The sequence below is a fragment of the Heterodontus francisci genome, chromosome 37 (genome assembly GCF_036365525.1).
Source record: "Heterodontus francisci isolate sHetFra1 chromosome 37, sHetFra1.hap1, whole genome shotgun sequence".
In the NCBI taxonomy this organism is placed as follows: domain Eukaryota; kingdom Metazoa; phylum Chordata; class Chondrichthyes; order Heterodontiformes; family Heterodontidae; genus Heterodontus; species Heterodontus francisci.
In genome coordinates this window covers 14631311-14657425 of record NC_090407.1, presented here as the reverse complement: position 1 = coordinate 14657425, position 26115 = coordinate 14631311, and the positions used below count along the sequence as shown (strand labels likewise).

Here is a 26115-nt window from a genome sequence, read left to right as displayed (position 1 = left end):
AGCAGGGGAGTTATCCCCAGTGTCCTAGCCAGTATTTATCTCTCAACCAAATCACAAAAATCAGATTATTTGGTCATTATCACATTACTGTTTGTTGGATCTTGCTGTGTGCAAACTGGCTGCCGCAATTCCTACATTACAACACTGACTACACTTTTAAAAGTACTTCATTGGCTGTAAAGTGCTTTTAAGATGTCCTGTGGTCATAAAAGGTGCTATATAAATGCAAGTTTTTTTTTCTGTATCCCTACATCCTTCTCTAGCAGTTTAATTTAGTGATTTTCCAGATTTATCATTACCCCACTGTTTGCAATCTTATATACTCTATAATCGCCTCTTGGAATCCTCTTCCAATGCTGAAAAGCCTCAATGTACTTACTGTAGTAAAACAAAGGAGGGTAGACTTTGCCCACATGCTGTTTTCCCTTGACTGAATGAAGAAAGGAGCCACGTTGCGCCCATCTGTTATGTAACTGGTCGGGGAAACTTCACTGCAGTGTCTAAACATGATTATCAAATTAAAAGTACAAGTGGTGCAAAAGTACTTGCAAGGGTTCAGGCAAGTGCATATTTGCATGAACAAATTGGCACCATGTGTAGCCATTGCTGTCCAAACAGTTCGTGGTTTTTAAGTAATGCATCCTTTTAATGTTTAAAATGCAAGCAGATTTGATCAGTATCTGAAATAGAAAGATAAATTAATTGCAGTTCTGAGTGGTTAGACTGAAAAATATGACATTCTCTTTCAGGTACTGACTTTTTTGTTCAAATTTACTGTTCTCTTCTAAGCCATATTTTAAAGAGCCCTCGGGCATGTCATACACTGTTAAAGTTGTCTGCAACTCCTAATGACCTATAGTCATGGGATGCTGCTTTGGCAGCTTGACTTGCATTACTGCATTAAATCCTAATCTGGATCCACCATTTTTTCCTAAAATGGAATATTTTGGGTGATTTTTTTTTTTTGGAGTAAATTTTAATTGAAATGATCTAACCACTAGGTAAGAATCATAAACCATGTGACCTGGAGGAAGCTTGTGGAATTGGAACATCTCCCAACCATCAGAAACCCAAAAAGTGTAAGTAGGAGTTGTTGTTTTAAAAGGGAGAGGGAATTATTTGAACTGAAAGGGTAGCATACCTCCCTAGTTGTAGTTTTGAGCTGCGCATGAAGCTTGAGCACCTATTCTAGGCAGACACTCTAATGCAGTACTGGGAGAAGTCCTGTATTGTAACGGATGGGATTTGGTTCAATGGCCCAACCATTTGTGAAACATCCCATGGCGCAATCCAAAGAAGAGCAGGGCGTTCTCTTGTTATTTTGGCTAACGTTCATTCCATAGCCAATACCACCGAAAAAAAAACTAATTGCTGTTCATGATGGTGTAAAATGGTTACTATATTTGGCAACGTAAGTGACTGAACTAAAAATAATTTTTTATATGAAGTACTTTAAGATATTTTGACACTAAAACGCTATACAAGTCTATCTGCCTAATTGACAATTATTATAATTTGTGATGCCTGTTAAATGAATGTTAAGGTCTATAACTTATTGAAACCAGATTGTAATTGTACTTGTGAGCTAGTTACATTTCTGTTGCAGTGTAAGGTTTATCCTGTAGCTGAGGGGATCCCGTTTCTTTAATGTAGTATAGTCCAGGATGAGTGACTGGCTAAGTTGATGATTGTATCAGATGGCTGCAGAAGTAGAACATGTCTTGGGAAGTAACTGGCTCAGCACCTGAACCCCCATGTGCTTAAACAAATAGATATGGCAGTCCATACTACTCATGGCCTCCCCAGCTGCTTGAACAGCCTGCATGTGCATATTTTATTTTGCTTATCTTTAGCTTCAAAGAACAAAGAACAGTACAGCACAGGAACAGGCCATTCGGCCCTCCAAGCCTGCGCCGATCTTGATGCCTGCCTAAACTAAAACCTTCTGCACTTCCGGGGACCGTATCCCTCTATTCCCATCCTATTCATGTATTTGTCAAGATGCCTCTTAAACGTCATTATCGTACCTGCTTCCACCATCTCCCCCGGCAGCAAATTCCAGGCACTCACCACCCTCTGTGTAAAAGCTTCATGCAGTGACTGGCTAAGAATAGCCAGCATAAGAAATCTACAAATGTGACAGAACCACTAACCATTCCCTTTTTGCCTATAGGTTATATATAAGGAGATAGAAAGCCACCCACGTCTGGGCGGAGATGGCTTTTCCTTTCCTCCAATTCCAACTGGAGAAAGTTCGTTGTTCAGCTCGCAGAGTAAATGTAAGTAATGCAGGGAAGGAATGTGACTACCTGTTTATCTTCTTCATTTGGCCGAGGTTAGGGGGAAGGGTGAACCTGTGTTATCCATTAAACATTTATTACTAGCTTCTTTCTTGGTGGTTGAGATGGTGTAGTTACTGTTGTCTTTTTAAAGTATTTTGAGGTTTCCTTTCCTGCCTTTTCTCAGTTTCCCTGCAATTCCACAGATAGTGGCTGCCCACAGTACCTCAAAGTGGTGATCTTTCATGTGAGCTTAGACAGCAAAGGTTGTTAACCTTGAGGGACATCACAGTCTGTTCCCACCCAGAATTCACTCTATTCTGTTTGCAGCAGATTGCCATCAGCAACAGAAATCCTGCCTGACCTTTCTGTTCCCCACCACCTAACCCAGGGTGCTGAGCAAGGGGAATGCACTCTTAGAATTGTAGTTGAACTAAGCTACAACCCACTTGCACACCATAATTCCACATAGTTGCCCAGCCATAGCTTTGAACAGAACAAAGTAGAAGCTTTATGAATTAGCAACTTTGAGTACTCCACCTGTTTCAGTATCTGAGCTTGCAGTTCAAGCAAATGAACACTCGTAACCTGAAGCTTCCTACATTGTCATCCTAAGTGATCTCCTTCAGATCTGTGATTTCAGCTGAATGGTTTTACCTGGGAGTGACTGTAAAGGGCTACGGGCCTAATGGCTGGTTTCAGTGCTGTATCATTTTATACTTTTTTTGGTGGGGGCTGCTGTTGCGTTTAGCCTTAACTCCTTGACTGAAGATTAATAATTTATTAACATTTTATTGTGTACATTCAGCAAATCTCTATTTAATGACTGAAGGAATAAAGGAGTTTTATTATTCTGATGCTTTTAACAATCCCAGCACAAAAGATGGGATTTACAGTGCAGTCTTTTGCAGGAGCCACTGTAGTTATGGCGTTCTGTCTTTACCTTACTGATTCTTCGTTCTGTTTCAGATGAGATTTGCCAGCCTCCAGCTGAAGTCCCTATAGTGAAGCCTGATCCAGATCGAGCGAATCCCAAATTGGGTGTAGGGATGTTGGCCTTCAGTCCGGACAACCGTTTCTTAGCAACCAGGAATGGTACGTTAATACGACCAATGCGGTGGATTAAAGGTGGGCTTTGGTAGCTTTGGGGTAGCAGGTTTGAGTTGATGTGTAGACATTTTTGTAGTTGGGGTTTGGAATTTAAACTGATTTTGCGGGCAGTATGGTGTGAACCGTACCAAGGGACCAATACATGGAATGGCAATGTGGTGGAAGATGCAGTTTCTCCCTTCCACTTTGCTGAGTTTAAGATTCAGCAGCGTGCAGTGGGAAGGAGCTGGGTGGAGGCCGGTCACCTCTGACAGGGAAGGAGGGAAAGACTGAGACAGAGTCATCCTTGGGCTATTCTACTGTTCCTCCTGCTGTTTGTGTGCAGGAAGTTTAATGTGCAGAATTTTTGCAGTCTGCAACTTTGTGTGTCTCTAAGGTTGAGGTAGTTAATTTTTGTTGGACTAGTGACTTGTTTCCTTGCTACTGTCCTCCTTGTCTGATAGTTATGAACTTGGAGCACTCTAAGTGTCTTATTTCCTGTGAACAACAGACACTCATACTAAACCATGCAATGCAAAATATATCTCTTCTCCTCCCCCTTTTTATCTTCACACCCCATCCACAGGAAGAGCTGCTTTCATCTACGAGACAAAATTAGAAAGTTTTTTCTCACATTTGGTTTCTCTGTTTTATTTTGAACTCCAAGTTGGGCTATCTGTTAAATGTAGTAGTTTTCAACTTTTTGCTGCTCTTTTCATGCAGCACAGAAGGTCAACATCAGTACAAAATTTTACTGACGTAAAATTGTTTTCTTGGGTCACAAAGCTTTAGTTGAACATCCATTTGCAAATTTGGGCTATAAATATATTTTCTTTCAGTGGAAAGTAATTAAATACATTTAAGTACCATTACTGTGGTGCTTACCTCTAGAGCCCCTCCCACATTTATGACCATTTAATTGTTTTTCGTTCACAGCTATGTTGGTGACTAGTACGTTGGATTTTTTTTTTGGTGCTTACTTTCTTTCAATGAGTTTTGTGATGTTGACAGGGTTCTGTGTAGATGAAATCTTAAGAATGAGAGGGATTTTAATGATCCTGTCCCATAGAATTGCCTTCCTCATTAATCCTATCAAATAAAAAGCACAAACTAATTTATAATCACTTTCTTTTTCTCCTTTGCCAGATAATATGCCAAACACTGTGTGGATATGGGATGCCCAGAAGCTGAAGCAGTATGTGGTTTTGGAGCAAGTGTCTGCTGTCAGATCCTTCCAGTGGGACCCATGCAGGGCCCGTCTGGCCATCTGTACTGGCGGCAACAAGGTGTACCTTTGGTCTCCTGCAGGGTGCTTGTCTGTGCAAGTTCCAGCTGAAGGTAAGAGGAGGGAAACTCAGGGCTGAAGACTTGGGAACTGTGCATTTCATATTTTCTTAACTAATGCCAGAAATACTACTGACCTTTGTGAAGAACGTGTATTGGCACTTCTGATTTCTGTTTTCTAACATCTGAATTGTTGTCCTTTCTGCAGGTAGTTTCCAGGTTTTATCATTGCAATGGCATCCCAGTGGAGACTCTATAATGCTGATGAGTAAAGATCAAATGTGTGTGTGTTATTTAGAGACCACAGATGAAAGTTAACAATGTGCTCTCTAGAGCTGGAGGGTGCAAACAGTGTTTGGCTGCAGCTGTGTCTGCAATATTGCAGTGTTTTCCGGCTAAGAGCAAACAAGCATTGTGGACCGACTTGCAACAGTGCCAAATACTAATGGAATATGGTTGTCTTTTAAATGTATAATGGAAATTTGTTCAAAACAGATGTGAAAACTTTGCTTTTACAATCGTTATGTGGAGGGATTCAATAGCAAAGCCATTTAAAAAAAAAAAAAAAAATTGCACTTATAGTTTGTATTCTACTCTCATTTCTTTGAGTCTTTATTGAAGTCCTTTTTTCTTTTTGGGAATTGAATATTTTTATCCTTGTTCTGTCTGATGTTCGATCCCTTGTGAGTGATCACTTGCTATAAGTGAGACAGAGCTGCTAGGTTATTCTTGGAAAGATGTCCAGTCACCAACCAATGACAAGCTGGAATGACAGACCAGAAATTGTTGAACAAAACATCATCTCGAGTTGTACGATTGTCTCTGGATTTGACTTTTGGTGTATTCATCAACCTGAACACTTTCAACTAAATGAAAATTTGGGATCGCTTTCTTTAAAAGTCAACCAACATAGTACTTCAAAAGTACTTAATTAGCTGTAGAGTACTTTGGAACATCCCAAGAATGTGAAAGGCACTATATAGATACATCATCTTAAATAACATTTTAAATCACGTGCAGCTAGTTTCTCAAACATGCATGCTTTCTTGTTTGAAGTCCTGGGCAGCTCTATCAAATGCAAATTGCAAGTCATTTATTGATGTTTGTGATACCTTTTTGTGGAAGATGGCTAGTGCATTTGTCTACATAGGGACTGTAGTTGCATGGGAAAAGTTTTTACGATGCATTTTATAAAATGCATCTTTTTCTACTAATTCCTCCAGACTGCAGCTGTCACAAAGCCTTTTGCACATTTCATTGTGTAATATGACTGTCCTAAATTACTACTAAATCTTGCTCATATAAATGATCCTCGCCACTTGACAATCCTTTTACAAGTTCTTGTCAGTTCTCTGAACATTGCTGCCCTAATGTGAGTTGGTGTTGACTTGTCATAGAATCTCAGCATGAGGTCATTTCAGTCTATTATGCTGAGTCGAGGGAGCATTATGCTACCTCTCGTATATCTTACCTGATTGTGCTTAACACTAACGGGGAGTGTGCTAAAAGAGATCATGTATTCCATTTGCCAGCAGTGACCCCCTTCGCCTTGAGTACAAATCTTAACTAAAAGGATTTAGTTGAAACTGAAGCCTGTTCTAATAAATGTTTCATTCCATTGACCTGATGCAGACAGACCAATGTGTTGCTTATTTTTAATGCAATATCATTGGACCTCGACATTATCAGGGATTGGTTAATGCTGTAACTCTTGTATTCCATAATATAAGTTGTGCAATTAACAATTTGTATATTACGTGCACAAACATACTGGTTGGTGTGGATCATAGCTGATTCACAGGTAATCTTTTCAGAAGAGGCCCTTATAATGCATCCTTTTGTAGTGGGAAAAAAAATTAGCCACATCAAACCTGAATTGCCCTACCAAGTGCAGAAAAACCTTTTTGTTTTACACAGGTAAAACAGTACTTTAGTGAAACATGAATTAGTTTTAAAATTTGTAGCATTGGATTTATAGTTAAGATCTAATAAAATTTACACCAAATTCTGTCTGTATATTCTAACTGCTGTATGTTGATGTAAATTATATTGTAGTATAACCAGGGATGTTAGCTGAGGTTTGAAATTCTAAGCTATTTTATTGTTGAGGATTTGGGTGTAAATGAATGGAAGAGGAGATTAAAAAGTAAACTTTAAGTAGGTAAAGTGCATTGTGTCAAAATAAATCAAAAATGTACTCCATATTCCTAGAGGAGGTAGGACATAAAATGGTGTTTCATTCCCTCCCTGGGTTCAAACATCCTTCCTGGAGTGAAACAGCTGGCTCTGCCTAGCATCTTCCCTAGCATCACCTCAGATGGCTGAGGTGATTTTTACAACTTTGTTGTGCTATGTCTTTGCAAGAGTGGTGTGCCACCTTGCTTAATCTGTTGACCTGGTTCCCTCTCATCACCCAGTTGCTTTAAGATTTCCTTAACTTTTTCATTTGTTTGGATTTGAATCCAGATCCCAGATTTCTTTTGAGGAACATGAATATGAATGGATAAGGCCCTATGGGCCTTCGGCAAGGTTGACCAGAGTAGGATAGAAAAATAGATATACTAAACTTGGGATATAAAAGCTTTGAGTAGAAGGAACCATAATGTCATTTGAGTACAAAATGTTATAAACAAGGGTTTGCATTAAATATTGAGATTATTTTATTGGAAATTAGAGGCGTATGTAACATGGGTAATACAGTAATAATGGGCGACTTTAATTTACAGAGACTGGGTAAACCTAATTGGCACTAATGCTGTGGAGAAGAATTCCTGGAGTGTGTACGAGATGGGTTTCTGGAACAGTACGTTAAAGAACCAACGAGGGATCGGCTATTTTAGAATTAGTATTATGTAATGAGAAAGGGCTAATTAATCTTGCTATAAAGGAGCCTTTGGGAAATAGTGGCCATAATATGATTTTACATTAAGGTTGAAAGTGATATAGTTAATTCTGAAACTAGGGTCTTAAATCTGAACAGAAGAAACTATGAACGGCAAGTTGGCTATGGTGGATTGGGAAAATACACAAAGATTTGACAGTGGACAGGCAATGGCTAGTATTTAAAGTATTACATGGTGTACAAGAAATATACATTCTTTTAAGACACAAAAACCCAACCATAGCTAACAAAAGTTAAAGATTGCATTCACTCAAAGGAAGTGGCTTATAAGGTTGCCAGAAAAAGCGGTAAGCCCAAGGACTGGGAGCAATTTAGAATCCAACAAAGGATGACCAAGGAACTGCTATTGAAAAGGAAAAGAGAAAACGAAAGCAAGAAACATCAAGATGGACTGTAAAAGCTTCTTTAGGTGTGTGAAAAGGAAAAGATTAGCAAGGACAAATGTTGGTCCATTACAGGCAGGGACTAGGGAATTTGATAGAGTATAGGGAAATGGCAGAGAAACTAAAAAATTACTTTGTGTCTGTCTTCACAGAGGAAGATACAGAAAATCTGGAAATACTAGAGAACCAAGGGACTTGTGAAAATGAGAAATTCAAAGAAATTAGTAATGAAGAGGTAGTACTCGCAAAATTAACTGGGTGAAGGTTGATAAATCCCCTGGACCAGATGAGCTACATCTGAATGTTGAAGGAGGTGGCTGTAGAAATAAGTGAATGTATTGGTGGTTATCTTTCAAAATTCTCTAGATTCTGGAAAGGTTCCTGAAGACTGGAAAGTAGCAAATGTAACTCCACTATTTAAGAAAGGAGGGAGAGAGAAAATGGGGAACTACAGACCTGTTAGTTTGATGTCAGTAGTAGGGAAAATGTTAAAATCTATTAAGGATGTGATGACTAGGCACTTAGGAAATATGAATGGGCAGAATCAACATGGATTTATGAAAGGAAAATCATGTTTGACAAACCTGTTGGTGTTTTTTGAGGATGTTACTTCTAGCATAGATAGAGAACCAATGGATGTGGTGTATTTGGATTTTCAGAAGGCTTTTGATAAGGTCCCACACAGGAGGTTAGTAAACAAAATTAGAGCACATGGGATTGGGGGTAATATACTTCTCTGGATTGAGAATTGGTTCACAGACAGAAAACCGAGAGTAAGAATAAACAGGTCATTCTCAGGATGGCAGGCTGTTTTAGTGGGGTACCATAAGGATCAGTGCTGGGGCTATAAATGATTTGGACGTGGGGACAAAATGTAATATTTCCAAATTTGCTGATGACACAAAACTAGGTGGGAATGTAACTTGAGGATATAAGGAGGCTTCAAGGGGATTTGGATAGGTTAAGTGAATGGGCAAGAACATGGCAGATGGAATATGTGAATAAGTATGAAGTTATCCACTTTGGTAGAAAAAAGAGTATTTCTTAAATGGTAAGAGGTTGGGAAGTGTTGATGTCCAAAGGGACCTGGGTGTCCTTATTAGCTAGCATGCAGGTACAGCAAGCAATTAGGAAGGCAAGAGGTTTTGAGTACAGGAGTCAAGAAGTCTCGCTGCAATTTTATAGAGCTTTGGTGAAACTGCAACTGGAATATTGTAGAGAATTTTGGTCGTCTTATTTAAGGAAGGATATACTCTCGATAGAGAGTGCAACAGAGGTTCACCAGACTAATCCCTGGAATGGCGGGATTGTCTGAGGAAAGATTGAGGAACTGGACCTGTATTCTCTAGAGTTTTGATGAATGAGAGGCGATCTCATTGAAACTTACAAAATTCTTACAGGGCGTGACAGGGTGGATGTAGATGGGATGGTTCCCGAGTCCAGAAGCAGGGGACATAGCCTCAGAATAAGGGGTAGGCCATTTAAGACTGAGCTGAGGAGGAATTTCTTCACGCAAAGTGGTGAATCTTTCGAATTCTCTTCCCCAGAGGGCTATGTAAGCTCAATCATTGAGCATGTTCAAGACAGAAATTGAAAGATATCTGGATACTAATGACATCAAGGGAGATGGGGATAGTGTGGGAAAGTGACGTTGAGGTAGACAATTCGATGGCGGAGCCTGTTCCTATGTCCTGTTTAATTTTTCAACTTCGGTTAGAAATTATAATTGAGTTTATTCAATAGGAAAGCCAGCCTGGGTGAATAGCTGGAAGGATGAAAAACTGCCCACAGTAGACTGGGGTCACCTGCTACCTCCTCGAGAGCAAATTTGCAACCCTTGGCTCGATTGGAAATGGTCATTGAAAGAACCCAATTTAAATAGTCATAATTGTGGATTTGTTTTGGCTGTTGAATTACAAGTCTGAACAAGTTTTAGCAACATTATATAGGTTAATGCTCAGTTCCAGAGTATAGTTTTAATCACCCAACTTCAGACATGGATGGATTAGGAAAGGTTCAAAGAGTGACTAGAATGTTCTGTACCTTAGGCCCACATTATGAAAAGATAGAACAGTTCTTCAAAACAATGAACGGTATAGATAAACTTGAATTAAATACTGGACAATGATTGTAGGAGAGAACACCAATAGAAAATTCATAAGGTTAGAGATGAAATTTCCTCACAAAATAGTTGACAGTGTGGGGAAACCATTCCCAGGAAAGGGAATTGAGTTGGGGGTCAATTAATACTTTATATTAAAAAAAATCTGAGTAGGATTGAAGGTTGTAGAAGTATTTAATCCTCACCCAAGGGGCAATAGGAATGAACGGGTGCTGTGGGAAGGAAATGTATAACACTGACCACATAAATCATACATGGGCTCTGGATGGAATCAGTGTGTTGGAGGTTAAGAGGATTTTGTAGCTCTCGGTTTCCTGGATTCTTAAATGCCATTCAGTCTTCAAAACTGGAAGATGACTACATATCATTGTTTTACATATTTAATCTGTTTTATTAGCATGTGTGATGGCTTTAAATAGGGTACAGAAAAATGCTTACAAAAGACTGGATTATAGTTATCACTACACTTAACACAGTCTAAGCATCTTTTCTCAATCATTCCCAGTTTCTGGATTTACTGAGCATGCTTCATTAATTTGACTTTTTAAAAACTGACAAGTCATTGTACATAGCTGAGCATTCAACTACTGAAGCCAGGACTACCTATGAATGTTTGCAAATGTGCCATTTTCTTTATAGACTTTGATAATTAAAAACATTTTAATCATTGTGGAGAACTATACAGTCTGCCTCACTGCAGCAATGGGCTTCACATCTTTACTAATTTTAAAGCCACTGTTGAGGGATTAGAGTTTCCACGTGTAAAGTTAACAAAGTGCAGACTCTCATTTGACTTGTTCCTTAGTCTTTAAATGAGTTACTTTGAGAGGCAAATACATTTGATTGCATAATTGAATTTGCAATAAGGGTTGGAATGTTCTGGTCAGGTAGGGCCACTGAGCAGCAGTGTGCACTTGAGATATTTGCTGTTTTATATGTTTTTTTATGCTTTGCTAGTCAGCCTGAAGTGGATGTAGGTGGTTTGCTTTTGTAGTGATAGTGTCTACAATTGCATAGCTTGCTGGGCCACTTTGGAGCAACTTATCAACCATATAGTCCAGGACCAGCGGCCAGACTAGGTAAAGCTGTCAAGTTTCCTTCCCTGAAGGGTGGTAGTGAACCAGGTGTTTTTTTTTAAATCAGCAGCTTTTATGGTCACTTATTGTGCCAGCCCATCACTTACCAGAATTTTTGAATTTAATTTCACAATTTATGGTGAAATTGGAACTTGTGGTTTAGGTTGTTTGTCCAGCACCGTAAGCACTACACCGCTGTACCCCTACTTATCACTATGGATCAGCATTTAGAATGAGTGAAACTCCAGCCTTTGTTAATAATGCTGTCATTATTTGTAAGAACTCCCAATACCCTATATAATGGAAATAGCTTCCTGGTAATGAACTACACATTATTTCTGGATTACAACCAAGATACTGACATCAATCATGTTTTATTGTGTGATTATTCTACCTCTAGAATGAGGCATGGTTACAAATTAAAATTGCTGGTAAATAACTGAGTGGCTTCAGTACTGTTATACCTTGTGTTCATCTGGTGGTTTTAACTATCTGAATTATATTGCAAATCTCTAAAGGATGGAGTGTTTCCAATCCAATGTTTCTGAATTTGTATTATTACTCAACATTTAAAAGAGTTTTCAGTATTTGCATAACTTATTAAAATAGTACCACAATCTACCAATTTGGAAATACATAAACTGATCAAAGCAGAGGTTTACAATGATTGATTAAAAACAAATCTGACTACTTAAAGGCACAACTGAACTAGTCAATACTAATGACTCTCACATGGTGCTGTTCCCAATTCAGAGGGAAAAACGAAGAATGGAAAACCTTATTGTGTAAAACAATGTATTTTAAAATTACAAAGTCTATTTGCTGCTAAATAAACACTGGCTAAGTCTGTAAAGAGGTCAATTAAGAGGCTGCAACCATTCTGCCTGTTTTATATTCCATTGTTTACTTTTTTTGAAGTAACACGACGTATGCTGTACAGGAAATGTATTTCTGTAAAGTGTATAGAGATGGAGGGTAGTTGTCCAATGTTAGATTTTATTTCTAATAAAGGTCCTACCTCTGAACCGATCTTGAAACTCTTATTCAGCAAAAGGCACTGGGAAAATGAGAGGTCAAACTGCTGTAGATTGGGAGTGTGCTGGTTGTATTGCAGGGCTGTTTTTAGGCTGACAATGTTGCTTGCAGTACCTGTGCTGGTTTTCATTAATATCACAACTTAATTCTCATTCAACAAGCATCAAAATTATTTGCAACTCTGAACATTACTGACCTCAAAACCACACCAAAAAGGTGAAAACAAAACTGGAGTAGAGCAGCTTCAGTAATTGCATACAGTAGCTGTCTGTATTCCCTTGGAAGTACTGACTTAATCAGTTCTTTATCACAGGGTTTGCTTTACATCTTCTGCATACTCACCTGTGACTGTTCAGACTCTCCTTACTTTGGGATAACTATCAGAAAGGATATTCCCACTATCTAGATTGAATTTGAACCCTGGCATCCAATCTCCCTCACAGAGAACACTGTGCTATATTTGAAGGTGAAAGGGTAGTTTAGTACCTCACTGCATCACCTGTTTTCCCCTCAGATGAAAGCCCAGACCTTCATTTCCGTAGGTTCCCATGTGTCATAATAGCATTGCCCTCCTCCCCCCCCTTCTAACATGCCCAATTTCCATCAGGTTTCAAAAACACAATTGCTCAAGCACAGTAAGCAGGTCCATCAAAAACGATAACACACCCACGATACAAGCAGGTCACAGTGCTCTTCATTTTCCATATTGTAATGCTATAGTTTCTTGTGTATAATATGCAATAATTCTGAAGCAATTTGCTTTTAACAATGACACTATCACATGCTACAGTATAAATAATGTGCTCTCAGGATAGAATGCAACCTTGCCTGATATAGTCAACTCCACAACAATATACTTCTAAAACTGCCCAGTTCCAGAGTGAAGGTTGGATTAATAGAAATTGGAAAGGTGCAGAAGAGGCGATGTAAAATACCATAGAGGTGAAGGAAATCCTACCAACTGGGCACAACAAAGCTTAAAAACTTTGATTTAAAATCCAATTGTCCCCCTTGACATCGAATAGCCGAGTTTGGCTTCATTGTTAATGAAGGACATTAGACCAAGATAGGTCTGGATGAGAAGGGGCCGCTCCAGGATCAGCACTCCATTGGCCCGGCCTGGCAGTGGTGCCTCTTTGTGAGCCTTCTTCACGGCTTGGATCAATTGGGTCTTAAAATTCTCCAGCTGGAATTTAATAAAGAAAGTGTTGAAGTACAGTAAAACCAACAAAAGTCAACTTGTTTCAAGACTGGGCAGTGCACACTGAGAATTAAAAGTAATTTGGCAACTTATTAAAATCCAACAAGTGAAGCTTGTTAACTAAAGATTCATCTTGCTTTGGAAGATGAACTACCCCTATGATTATTATTCTTAATTACATCATGACACACTATGCACTAATAATCCAAGGATAACCCTACAGTGCACATACAGATGTCCTGTGATCAATGTGCAATTGAACATTTTGCTCAGACTGATCCTGCCCAGGTTCATTTGGTTGGGAATCGGGTAGCAACAGCAAAATATATTTAAGAGGAAGCTAGATAAGCACATGAGGGAGAAAGGAATAGATGGATATACAGATAGGGTTAGATGAAGAGGGGTGGAGAAGCCTTGTGTGGAGCATAAATGCTGGCATGGGCTGAATGGCCTGTTTATGTATTTCTATGCAAGCTCTCCACCAGTGCCTAATTTATAAGTCAGCTGAGTTACAGCTCAGAAACCAGCCTCTACGACCTTTATGCTCAGGCAACAGAACATGCTGCATGCCAAGTGTAGAAAGTGGCACCACGTGGCAAAAGATGCATTGTTGTGTCAAATCACTTGCCCTACTCATTAATTACCAGTTCTGGATGTTTACCTCGACCAAAAGGGCTGAATGCTTCTTACCTGGCAGAGGGATGCGATCTTTTCATCTGCATTTGCCATGGGGTGTTCAGTGAAGGTAGCATATGGCATGTCAGTGGACCATGGATTCCAGCGATTAACAAAGGAAGGTCTATCTCGCTTGTCCCACTGAACGCGAATCCCATGTCCCTCTCTCCTGTGGAAACAAACTAGGTGAATGACGCCTCCATTTAAAGTATTATAATGCACCTTCTTGGAAGCAATATTTGTGGCTTAATACAAAGGAGAAAAAGTAGGCTCATTATTTAACAGCAATTGGGGAATTCGGACACTGCCAAACAAGCCTATGGGCACAGGCAGAGAAAGACTCAAATAAAACAGAGTGTGACAAAGACACAGCAGGTCAGCTGGTATGTGTGAACAGGAAAGAGGGGTTAACGTTTCAAATTCAGATCTTTTGTCGGAATAGGCTAATTCCAAGTTTGAAAATCTGTCTTTTCTCATTACAGACACTAATGGACTATTTTGTATTTGATCTCAAGAAGTAGGTACAGTTGAAAAGCCACATTTACAGAGTCATAGAGAAATACAGCACAAACAGGCCCATTGCCCATCCCAGAGATGGAGCTTGAGGACTCCCTTCTTCAAATATAACCCAGTTGCGATTGAGAGTCAATCACATAGTGTGGGACAGGAGTCACATGTTAAAGAAAGACTTGCAGTTATATAGCTTTTTTCACAACCATTGGACATCTCAAAGCACTTTACAGCCAATGAAATACTTTTGAAGTATAGTCACTGTTGTAATGTAGGATGCCTAGCAGCCAGTTTGTGCACAGCAAATTCCCACAAACAGCAACGTGATAATGATCAGATAATCTGTTTTTTTGTAATGTTGTTTGAGGGATAACTCCCCAGCTCTTCTTCGAAATCTTCTACGTCCACCTGAGAAGGCAGACAGGGCCTGGGTTTAACGCCTCATCCGAAAGACAGCACCAGCACTCCCTCAGTACCTCACTGAAGTGTCAGCCTTGCTTTTTGGGCTCAAGTTCTGGAGTGGAACTTGAACCTGGAACCTTGTGACTCAGAGGTGACAGTGCTACCAAATGAGCCATTGCTGCTATTGGTAGGTGGCAAGTTCCAGTGGTTTTATGACTATCTGGTAGCCATCATGGTTAATTTGCCAACTTACAAGTTACCAGACTTATTGATTGTGGCATTAAGATTGGAATCAACCCTCTGGGTTGCTTGTCCAGTAGCATCACCAGTAAACTACCACACACATTTCTTTGGACCTGCTGTGTTCTTCGAGCATTTTCTGTTTTTATTACAGATTTACAGGATTTTCTTTGTATTGGCGAGGAGCTTGTCTGATGGAGTCCTGATACTGCAGGAGTTTGTGAAATCTGAACCATTTGTTTACAAACCTTTGCGTGAAATTTACAGCACAGAAACAGGCCATTCGGCCCCACCCTAATTCACCTCATCCTATCAGCATATCCTATTTCTTTCTCCCTCATGTACCTACCTAGCTTCTCTTTAAATGCATCAATGCTATTTGCTCCAACCACTCCATGTAGTAACAAAGTTCCAGAAGCTCACCGCTCTGCGTCAAGAAGTTTCTCCTGAATTCCTTACTGGATTTAAAAGTGACTATTTTCCAACTTCCACTGTATTAGTCCAGAACCTGGTGTGGGACCCACCACAGGGTCAGTGCAAAAACATTCAATAAAACAAAGATTTCACTAGAGTACTCACTTGTTCAGAGACTTTGGAGGGAACAGAAACTCTCCAATTGAAATGGTATCTACTGCGTTGAGTGAAATTCGAATAACCTGTCGGCAGATGAGGCTGATGAAGTCATATTTACAGAAGAGCAGGGATCGCTCCGTGATCAGTACCAGGCGTTCCTTCTCATTGTTCCAATGGTCAATCCTGCAACAGAATGGGAAAAGTTCATGTTCATAAAAAAGTACAAATAAATCCTCTAAAATATCTTCCACACTATAGAAATCACAATTTGTTCTTTTCCTCCTCGCCTGAAGTTTCTCTCCTCTTCTCTAGGCAGCAAGTCCAATTGGAATACAGCTCGACAGCTTCCCCCCAGCACCTCACCAAATCTACGCGAGTCTAGAAACTGAGCACTGGTAGGCTATGTGACTATGGAGAGCATCACAGCTGAACCCAACTTTCTGTGCCTGATGCGTACACGTCAATACATACACGCATGCACACTTATCCCAGCTGTGCTACCATGACTGGATCAGGCTGGCTAATATTTCGTGACTACAAACTCGTGGAAAAATTGCACAACAAAAGGACGGAGGTGGTATTTTATCTGTTTTCAGCACAGTAGTTTCTTGTTCCTTCTCAACCTTTGGATGATGCAAATAAAAAACATTTGGTAGAGTGCAACAATATCAGCACCAACTTGTATTTATATAGCAACTTTAACGTAATAAAACATCCTACGGATCTTCACAGAAGCGTGATCAAAGAAGATTTGATACCAAGCTATATTAAGGAATATTAGGGCAGATGACCAAGAGCTTGGTCAAAGGAGCATGTTCAAAGAAAGAGAGGCAGAGGGGTTTCAGGAGGGAATTTCAGTGCTTAGGGCCTTGGCAGCTGAAGGCACAGGCGCCAAAGGTGCAGCGATTAAAATAGGGGATGGTCAACAGGCCACTGGAGCAACACAGATATCTCAGAGTTGTATTGTTGGAGGAGATTACAGAGATAGGGGGTGAGGCCATGGAGGAATTTGAGAACAGGAATTAAAATTTTAAAATTGAGGCGTTGTTTAACCAGGAGCCAATGTAGGTCAGTGAGCAGAGTCCTGGGGTGAACAGGACTTGATGCGAGTTAGGACAAGGGCAGAATTTTAGATGATCTCAAGGTTATGAAGGGTAGAATGTGGGAGGTTGGCCAGGAGTGTGTTGGAATAGTCAAGTCTAGAGGTAACAAAGGCCTGGATGAGGGTTTCAACAGATGAGCTGAGGCAGGGGCGGAGTTGGGGTGATATTACAGAGGTGGAAATAGTCTTAGTGATGGCGTGGATATATGGTTGGAATCTCATCTCAGGGCCAAATGTGACATTAAGGTTGCTTGGTTCAGCTTCTAACAGTTGCCAGGGAAAGGGATAGAATTGGAGGCTAGGGAACGGAGCTTGTGGCAAGGACCGAAGACAATCACCACGCGCTGGTTCACAAACACACTGCATCTGACAAATGTTGGGTAATAAATGCCAACCTTGCCAGCAATGCCTATACACAATGATTTTTTTAAAAATCAGCAACGTCCCACAAATAGCAATGAAATGAATTGGTCAACCTGGGATTCCTTGGAGGTTCTGAACCCTCTGTTTAAATATGATCAGGGATTTTACATCATCCTGAACTATTGGAACAGGCAGGCAGGACCTTGGGTTATCATCTCATCTGAAGGATGGCAATAATGTGAAGCTCACAAATGAGCTTTGTTCATTTGATAAGGTATTCCTCTACCGAACATGCAGACACTTGGCATTAAGTCACTGTATTGTAACTCCTTCTGAAATCCACCAATCAGCATTAGGTCTAACTGAATGAGTAAATGTACAATGGTCATTGGTCATCCCATTTTAATGGCCTCCTTCTGTGCTGTAACCACTCTATGATTCTATAATATTGTGGAAATAAATCAAATTAGATAGTTTGTGTGTATAAATTGAATATAGTGCTGATGTTTTTTCCATTAGATGGTACCACCTCACCTGCTATATCCTGGGTCTCACTCTATGCTAAAACAGCAAAGTATCAATCACACAATACCTTTTTCAACACTTTGACTCTTCGAATCTAATGTTAAGTTCCTGACAAACTCCATGTGGAATTCGGAATGAACTATTTAATGTTAGAATACTGGATAGCAGTATTACCTAGCAACTATATACCGCAGCACACGATACCACTTGTTAAAAGGCCTCAAGCCCCAACACTTACTCAGTTAGCAGCCACACACTCTGCACGCTTCCATCCTCTGTTGGCATTGTGACGGATCGAATATCAGAAACAGCCCGTTCAATGGTCCCTGGCTAGGAGGAGAGAATATTTATGGTGAAGAACTATGCCAAGACGAATTTTAACAAGAGGTTAAATGTTGGTTGATAACACCACAATGCCACGATTAACCTACAACTTTTCACTTGAAGACTTCTATCAAGGTCTTTCCTGCCTGTCCATCAGCAACTTCTGCTGATCTTCCTATAGCTACAGGGAGCAAAAACGAACAGCACTGAATCCCAGCTCACTGCTCCAACTCAATCCCTCTCCATGGCAACATTCTAAGATAAGCCAGTCTGGTCACAATCTTGGTGTCACACTTGACCGTGAGATGAGCTTTCTACCTCATATTCGTGCCATCACTAAGACTGCTATTTCCACCACTGTTAACACCACCCGACTTTGCCTGTCTCAGCTCATCTTGCTGCTAAAATCTTCATTTGTGCCTTCATTACCTCTAGACTTGAATATTCCAATCCTTGTTTTTAAATCCCTCCATGGCCTCACCTCTTCCCATCTCTGTAATCTCCTCCAGCCCCACAACCCTCTGAGAAATCTGCGCTCCTCTAATTCTGATCCCTTTCATCGTTCCATCAACGGTGGCCTAGGCCCCAGATCTGGAATACCCTCCCTACACCTCTCCACCTTGCTTTCCTCCTTTAAGACACTCCTTAAAACCCATCTCTTTGACCCTCCTTATGTGGCTTGGTGTCATTTTATTTTCTATGCTCTTGTGCATTATGATGTTAAAGGCACTGTATAAATATAAGTTGTTGTTGTTGTTATTGGCCTGTGAGTGAAGGCCACAGAGACAGAAGGAACAGCATATCAGCTGAGGCCTTAGAAAGGTAGGTGACCATCACTCCATGTAATACATCGGAGTCAGGTTTGTGGGGCTGGTCTTATTCCACTTGCTTCAGTTACACGTAATCCAAACCGAACTGGTAATATTGTTTTCTGCCTCCTTGTTAACTCATTGCTATGGTTCCATGGTACTTGGCCCACAAACAGCATTCAACATGTCTGAAATGATATAGTGAGTTTTTTAAAAATTCATTCATGGGATGTGGGCGTCGCTGGCCAGGCCAGGATTTGTTGCCCATCCCTAATTACCCTCGAGAGGTGGTGGTGAGCTGCCTTCTTGAACCGCTGCAGTCCATTTGGGGTAGGTATACCCACAGTGCTGTTAGAAAGGGTGTTCCAGGATTTTAACCCAGCAACAGTGAAGGAACGGCGATATAGTTCCAAGTCAGGATGGTGTGTGATTTGGACGGGAACTTGCAGGTGGTGGTGTTCCCATGCATTTGCTGCCCTTGTCCTTCTAGTTGGCAGAGGTCGCGGGTTTGGAAGGTGCTAAGGAGCTTTGGTGCATTGCTGCAGTGCATCTTTGAGATGGTACACACTGCTGCCAATGTGCGTCGGTGGTGGAGGGAGTGAATGTTTGTCGATGGGGTGCCAATCAAGCGGGCTGCTTTGTCCTAGATGGTGTCGAACTTCTTGAGTGTTGTTGGAGCTGCACCCATCCAGGCAAGTGGAGAGTATTCCATCACACTCCTGACTTGTGCCTTGCAGATGGTGGACAGGCTTTGAGGAGTCAGGAAGTGAGTTACTCACCACAGGATTCCTAGCCTCTGACCTGCTCTTGTAGCCACGGTATTCATATGGCTACTCCAGTTCAGTTTCTGGTCAATGGTAGCCCCTAGGATGTTGATAGTGGAGGATTCAGCGATGGTAATGCCACTGAATGTCAAGGGGAGATGGTTAGATTCTCTCTTGTTGGAGATGGACATTGCCTGGCACTTGTGTGGCGCAAATGTTACTTGCCACTTATCAGCCCAAGCCTGGATATTGTCCAGGTCTTGCTGCATTTCGACACGGACTGCTTCAGTATCTGAGGAGTCACGAATGGTGCTGAACACTGTGCAATCATCAGCGAACATCCCCACTTCTGACCTTATGATTGAAGGAAGGTCATTGATGAAGCAGCTGAACATGGTTGGGCCTAGGACACTACCCTGAGGAACTCCTGCAGTGATGTCCTGGAGCTCAGATGATTGATCTCCAACATCCACAGCCATCTTCCTTTGCGCTAGGTATGACTCCAGCCAGCAGAGGGTTTTCCCCCTGATTCCCATTGTCCTCAGTTTTGCTAAGGCTCCTTGATGCCATACTTGGTCAAACGCTGCCTTGATGTCAAGGGCAGTCACTCTCACCTCACGTCCTGAGTTCAGCTCTTTTGTCCATGTTTGAACCAAGGCTGTAATGAGGTCAGGAGCTGAGTGGCCCTGGTGGAACCCAAACTGAGCATAACTGAGCAGGTTATTGCTAAGCAAGTGTCCCTTGATGGCACTGTTGATGACACCTTCCATCACTTTACTGATGATTGAGAGTAGACTGATGGGGCGGTAATTGGCCGGGTTGGACTTGTCCTGCTTTTTGTGTACAGGACATACCTGGGCAATTTTCCACATTGCAGGGTAGATGCCAGTGTTGTAGCTGTACTGGAACAGCTTGGCTAGGGGCGCGGCAAGTTCTGGAGCACAGGTCTTCAGTACTATTGCCAGAATATTGTCAGGGCCCATAGCTTTTGCAGTATCCAGTGCCTTCAGTCGTTTCTTGATATCACGCGGAGTGAATCGAATTGGCTAGCAGGCTGTTGACTGGATGGGACACTGGATAGCCACGGCCAATTGGTTCCAATTTACTGAAGTTGAATTCTGTTTGCCCATTCCACCATCTCAACAATATAACTTTTCAGCTTTCTTTGGTCCTCAGAATATTTACTGCATCTCCTACTTGAGCACTGTCTGTTCATCTGGCCCTACATCCAAATCATTGATGTTAGCTAAACAGAAATGTTTCCACAACCGAACCCTGTGGGACATCAATACCCACTTCCAATCACTCTGAGAAATTACCCTTAACTCCTACTCTTATTAACATAAGAACTTAAGAAATAGCAGCAGGACTAGGCCATTCAGCCCCTCAAGCCTGCCCCGCCATTCAATAAGATCATGGCTGATCTGTCCTAGGCCTCAACTCCCCTTTCGGGCCTGCTCTGCCTAATCCTCGACTCCCCGAGATTTCAAAAATCTATCAATCTCCTCCTTAAATACATGTAGTGTCCTAACCGCCACAACTCTCTGATGCCACAGATTCACCACCTTCTGAGAGAAGAAATTCCTTCGCATCTCAGTTTTAAGTAACTTATTCTGTAACTATGTCCCCTAGTTCGAGATTCCACCACCAGTGGAAACATATTCTCAACACCGGCACAGTAGCGCAGTGGTTAGCACTGCAGCCTCACAGCTCCAGAGACCCGGGTTCGGTTCTTGGTACTGCCTGTGCGGAGTCTGCAAGTTCTCCCTGTGACCGCGTGGGTTTCCTCCGGGTGCTCCGGTTTCCTCCCATAGCCAAAGACTTGTAGATTGATAGGTAAATTGGCCATTGTAAATTGCCCCTAGTGTAGGTAGGTGGTAGGAGAATTGAGGGAAGGTGGGGATGTGGTAGGGAATATGGGATTAATGTAGGATTAGTATAAATGGGTGGTTGATGGTCGGCACAGACTCGGTGGGCCGAAGCGCCTGTATCTCTCTATGACTCTATGACCTACCCTGTCAAGCCCCCTCAGAATCTTATATGTTTCAATAAGATCACCTCTCATTCTTCTAAACTCCAATTTCCTCCCTACTACTTTTTAATCCAATTTCTACGAACCCTCAATACTAGAGAGCATGGTTACCCGAGCCGAACCCGACGGGAGCCGACAACACGTGTCGGGTTCGGGTTGGGTCGCTCTTCCAGGTCCGGCATTCGGGCTCGGGTCGGACACAATCTATCACCACCTCCAGTGTTAATGTACTTTTTGGACTAGAAAAGTTGTTTAGTTACAGTTTTTTAAAGCATGTGCAGATAAGTAACAAAGTGAAAAACGGAAGCTAGGTTAACTGATGGTCGGTCGGGTCGGGCGCAGGAAAAAATGAAAGGATTTGGGCCTGATCAGACTTGGGTCGGATGTGGTTCTATCCGGCTTGGGTCGGGTTTCATTTGCAGACCCAAGCCGTGCTTTACTCAATACCCGTCAATTCTTACTAATAATCTGTTTGGTACCTTGATATTCTGAAAAGCCATCTACAGCACATTCACTACATTTCCCCCATCACGGTCACCTCCTCAACGAACTATCAGTTTGTCAATGTCTGCAGTTTGGTTCCAATCCTCTGCTTAGTGTAAATTCTGTGCAATGGAATGACAAATTCCCAGAGGTACTTTATCTGGTTAATGTCGGTGAAAATGTCCAAAGCTTAGGCCTCTTTCCAGCTTGCAAGCGAGGTGATCAGAGACACCAAGGTTTCTTCGACAGCACCTCCCAATCCCGTGACATCCAGCACCCAGTAGGACAAGAACAGCAGGTGCATGGGAATAGCATCAACTACAAGTTCCCCTTCAAGTCACAAACCATCCTGATTTGGACATGTATCGACATCATCACTGGATCAAAATCCTGGAGCTCCCTACCTAACAGCACTGTGGGAGCACCTTCACCACATGGACTGCAGCGGTTCAAGAAGGCAGATTACCACCACCTTCTCAGGTAAACGAGGGGTGGACAATAAATGCTGGCTTTGCCAGCAACACCCGGATCCTGTGAATGAAATTTTAAAAAATATTGATTTACAGAATAAAATTAAATTCAAATTCAATTTTTATTATAAGTAAATCCAGGATTTTCCACCAGTGCTTTGCTGACTGCAGTTTTCCCAGTTTCCATGAAAACCCAAAACCAGTGCTCCCTAATAATATTCGACACCTCTGCAAACTACATATCCGCAATCAAATATTGCCTCATTCCAGCATCCAATAAAACCATAGTCAAAACACTGCATGCCTTTTATAGCCCATTATTCTATCTTTTAAAAAATAAGTCATGATTCACCCCAGGTTAAAACAACTCTCATATCGATACACCTATACCAAAGAAATTTTTCTAAACAATTCACAACACTTGAGCAAGATGCTATTAGGACAATGAGATGCTTTTATGGTGTTCTAATGAAACAGGTGTGACAGATTCTAAGGGCATATTCGGACCACCTCCTACGTACCTGATCAGTGGCCTTGGGCACACCCTACCTGGAGTACTGCAGTCTGCAGTCAGTTCTTGGCACCGCACCTCAAGGAAGATATATTGGCCTCAGTGAGGGTGTAGCGCAGATTCACCAGAATTATGCAAGGGCTTAAAGGGTTAAATTACAAGGACTGGTAAAGTATGGCAAGCATGCCATACACCTTCTTCACCACCCTGTCTACCTGCGTTGCCACTTTCAGGGAACTATGTACTTGCACCCCAAGGTCTCTCTGCTCAACAACACTCCCCAGGGCCCTGCCATTCACTGTATATGTCCTGCCCTGGTTTAACTTCCCAAAATGCATCACTTCACACTTGTCTGCGTTAAATTCCATTTGCCACTCCCTTGCCCACTTTCCCAGTTGATCTATATCCTGTTGTAACTTTAGACAACCTTCTTCACTGTCCACTATACCACCAAAATTGGTGGTATAATCTGCAAACTTACTAATTGTGCCGAGTTAGGGATTGCTGCAGTCGGGTCGGGTTTAATCAAGCCAGGCTTTAAGGACTGGTTACAAAAACTTGGCTTCTATTTCCTTGAGTATAGAGAGCAGGGATGATCTAATCGTTTTAAAAAATATTAAAAAGATCCAATAGGGTAGATACAGAGAAACTATTTCCTCTGGTGGGGGAATCAAGAATGAGGGGATGTAATCAAAGAGCTAGGCCATTCAGGAGCAAAACCAGGAAGGACTTTTTCACAAAAAGGGTAGTAGATATCGGGAATGCTGTCCCCCAAAGTATGGGGCAACTGGAGCTTTCAAGAGTGAGATTGATAGCTTTTTGTTAGATAAGTCTATCAAGGGATATGGAACAAAGGTGGGTAAATGGAATTGAGGTACAGGCCAGCTATGATCTCACTGAATGGTGGAGAAGGCCCAATGGGGTTGAATGGGCTACTCCTGTTCCTTAGAAATGACAGACCAGATTTATAGCTAACTATCACAAACATGCTCGAGACCCCAACTGCCAATGAGCAGCTGGTGTATATATTTTCTTAAAAACCAACATCCTCATTCCCTAATCTCTCGGTTAGTTTCTCCGAGCCAGAACCTATCTGAAATTAAATACTGTGGTTAGGATAAAAGTGAAAAGATGATCACACTGTAACGAGCTCTTAAACACATCAATCAATAATTCAGAGAGCATTTAGCATCACCTTTCTTTTGAGTTTTATCTCAACAATTTGCACAATCCAATGCCAATGCTTTGTCAGAATCCTGGGCTGAAATCTCCCCTTAAAAATACTTCAGAGCAGCTGCCAAAACAGGAATAAAAGACACAAAATAACAAGCCATCTTATTTCAAATCAATGGCAAACTATCATTGAACAGGGCACCATAGATACCAGGAACAGCCTGTCTCTCCTGGATAGTGAAGTGAGTTCTTCCTCTGTCCTGAATTTGGTGACTTGTTTACATTTTAGAAATTGTGTATTGTTAGTGATGGATATAGAGAGAAATTCTATAGGGACGAGATGGGTAAATTCAGATAGATTTGAATAAATATAATCAGATATTTACAAATAAAGAAATAGACAGGTGAAGGGGTAATTGGTTCTACTGCTGACAGCAATGAGTTATTTGGATAAATTTAGAAGACTGCGTGGTTACTACGATGGTGTAATCGTTATGTTACTGAACTAGAAATCCAGAGACCTGGATTAATAATTCTATACAGGCCTAAATTCCACCAGTATGAGAATTCAGTTTAAAAAATCTGGAAATAAAAAGCTGGTGTCCGTAAAAGTGAGCATGAAGTTATCAGATTGTAAAATTCCAGCTGGTTCACTCATGTACTTTAGGGAAGGAAACTGGCCATCCTTACCCAGTCTGACCTGTACATGAGTCCAGTCCTACACAAATGTGGTTGATCTCTGAAGTGGCCAAGCAAGCCCCTCAATTTGTGTCAAACCACTATAAGATCCCCACCATAACCTTCTCAGGGGCAACTGGAGTTAGACAATAAATGCCAATTCTGCCAGTGAATAAAATATAGAGTAAAAAATAAAGGTGTAAGAAATACAGGCATAGATATAAATGAAAACAAAGATTTAGACATGAAAACAATTAAATAGCCATAAATATATATATGTAAACATATGATTCGTATATAGATAGTTATCTATAAAATGTAAATAAATAGGAATATATACAAATACATACACAAATATGGTTAGCTATAAAAAAAGATAAATATTAAGCGATTTAGATATGTAGATAGTTAAACGGTCTGGAAGGGATTTAGCAGGAGGAGCGGGACCGCAGCCCTTGGCCCTTACCCTGAACACGAAGTAGTCCTTGATCCTGGCCTGCAGAGTGGGATCCTTCACGCTGAACGGTGTCAGGGTCTCGGCCCCACGAGCTGCGGGAACCGCGCTCTCCGAGCTGCTGGCGGCCGCCGCTCGCTGTGAGGGAGGAGACTCGGTTCGTGCGGCAGCTCCAGCCGGGAAGCCCGAACCCGCGATGCCTTCGGTGGGGAGCACAGCCACCTCCGGCTCCACCGAATCATCCATCTGCAACATAGCGGAAAAACAACACGGCGCCCGGCCCAAGAGCAGGAGGAGGCTGGGAAATGACAGCAGGCCGCAGCATGGGAGGGGGCGTGGCCGGAGCAGGGAGGGGCGGGGCAAGATGTTTGGGGCGGGGAAGGGGCGGAGTCCAGAGACTGGGCGGGGCCTGCTGATTGGGCGGGGTCATGGGACTGGGCGGGGCTGGGGAATTAGGGGTTGTTAAGGACAGGCAGTTGGGGAAAGGAATGTTCGAGCTGGGGCTTGGGGAGGAGATGAGATCAGGTTGGCATTTGATGAGTTTGAGACTGAGGCAGGATAGTGGCTGCACTATGGGATCAGAGAAGGATTTGATATTTGGATTCGAAAGGGACTAGAGTGAAGGCTGGGATTGTGGAAGGTTTGGGGGAGGGAAT

The 26115-nt window shown here is 41.7% G+C and overlaps 2 protein-coding genes across 2 annotated transcripts in view; one reads left to right on the top strand and one right to left on the bottom strand.

The window, feature by feature from the left end:
• The window catches only part of wrap73 (WD repeat containing, antisense to TP73), a 50909-nt gene extending 38749 nt beyond the window's left edge, over positions 1-12160 (top strand). The window contains exons 8-12 of the mRNA XM_068017151.1: positions 1002-1079; positions 2174-2279; positions 3249-3374; positions 4515-4706; positions 4861-12160. Coding sequence (XP_067873252.1) covers positions 1002-1079; positions 2174-2279; positions 3249-3374; positions 4515-4706; positions 4861-4970 — 612 coding nt within the window. The 3' untranslated portion in view covers positions 4971-12160. The remainder of the gene's footprint in view (positions 1-1001; positions 1080-2173; positions 2280-3248; positions 3375-4514; positions 4707-4860) is intronic.
• On the bottom strand, positions 11491-25794 carry tprg1l (tumor protein p63 regulated 1-like). The gene is made up of 5 exons (XM_068017152.1): positions 25472-25794; positions 18000-18091; positions 15778-15954; positions 14062-14215; positions 11491-13356 (listed from the first exon to the last, which is right to left on the bottom strand). Exons 1-5 carry the CDS (start codon positions 25712-25714, stop codon positions 13162-13164), a joined length of 861 nt encoding a protein of 286 aa, XP_067873253.1. The 5' UTR covers positions 25715-25794; the 3' UTR covers positions 11491-13161.
• Positions 25795-26115: the final 321 nt, after the last annotated feature.

What these genes read in the sequence shown, in the direction of transcription:
- tprg1l (XM_068017152.1), bottom strand. Translation starts at nt 25,714, where the DNA reads ATGTTGCAGATGGATGATTCGGTGGAGCCGGAGGTGGCTGTGCTCCCC. An exon ending in AGGACTACTTCGTGTTCAGG is followed by an intron (nt 18,092 to 25,471) that starts GTAAGGGCCAAG and finishes CTCTCCTCCTAG; the next exon opens with CCAGGGACCATTGAACGGGC. An exon ending in AGATCGCATCCCTCTGCCAG is followed by an intron (nt 13,357 to 14,061) that starts GTAAGAAGCATT and finishes ATTAAATTCCAG; the next exon opens with CTGGAGAATTTTAAGACCCA.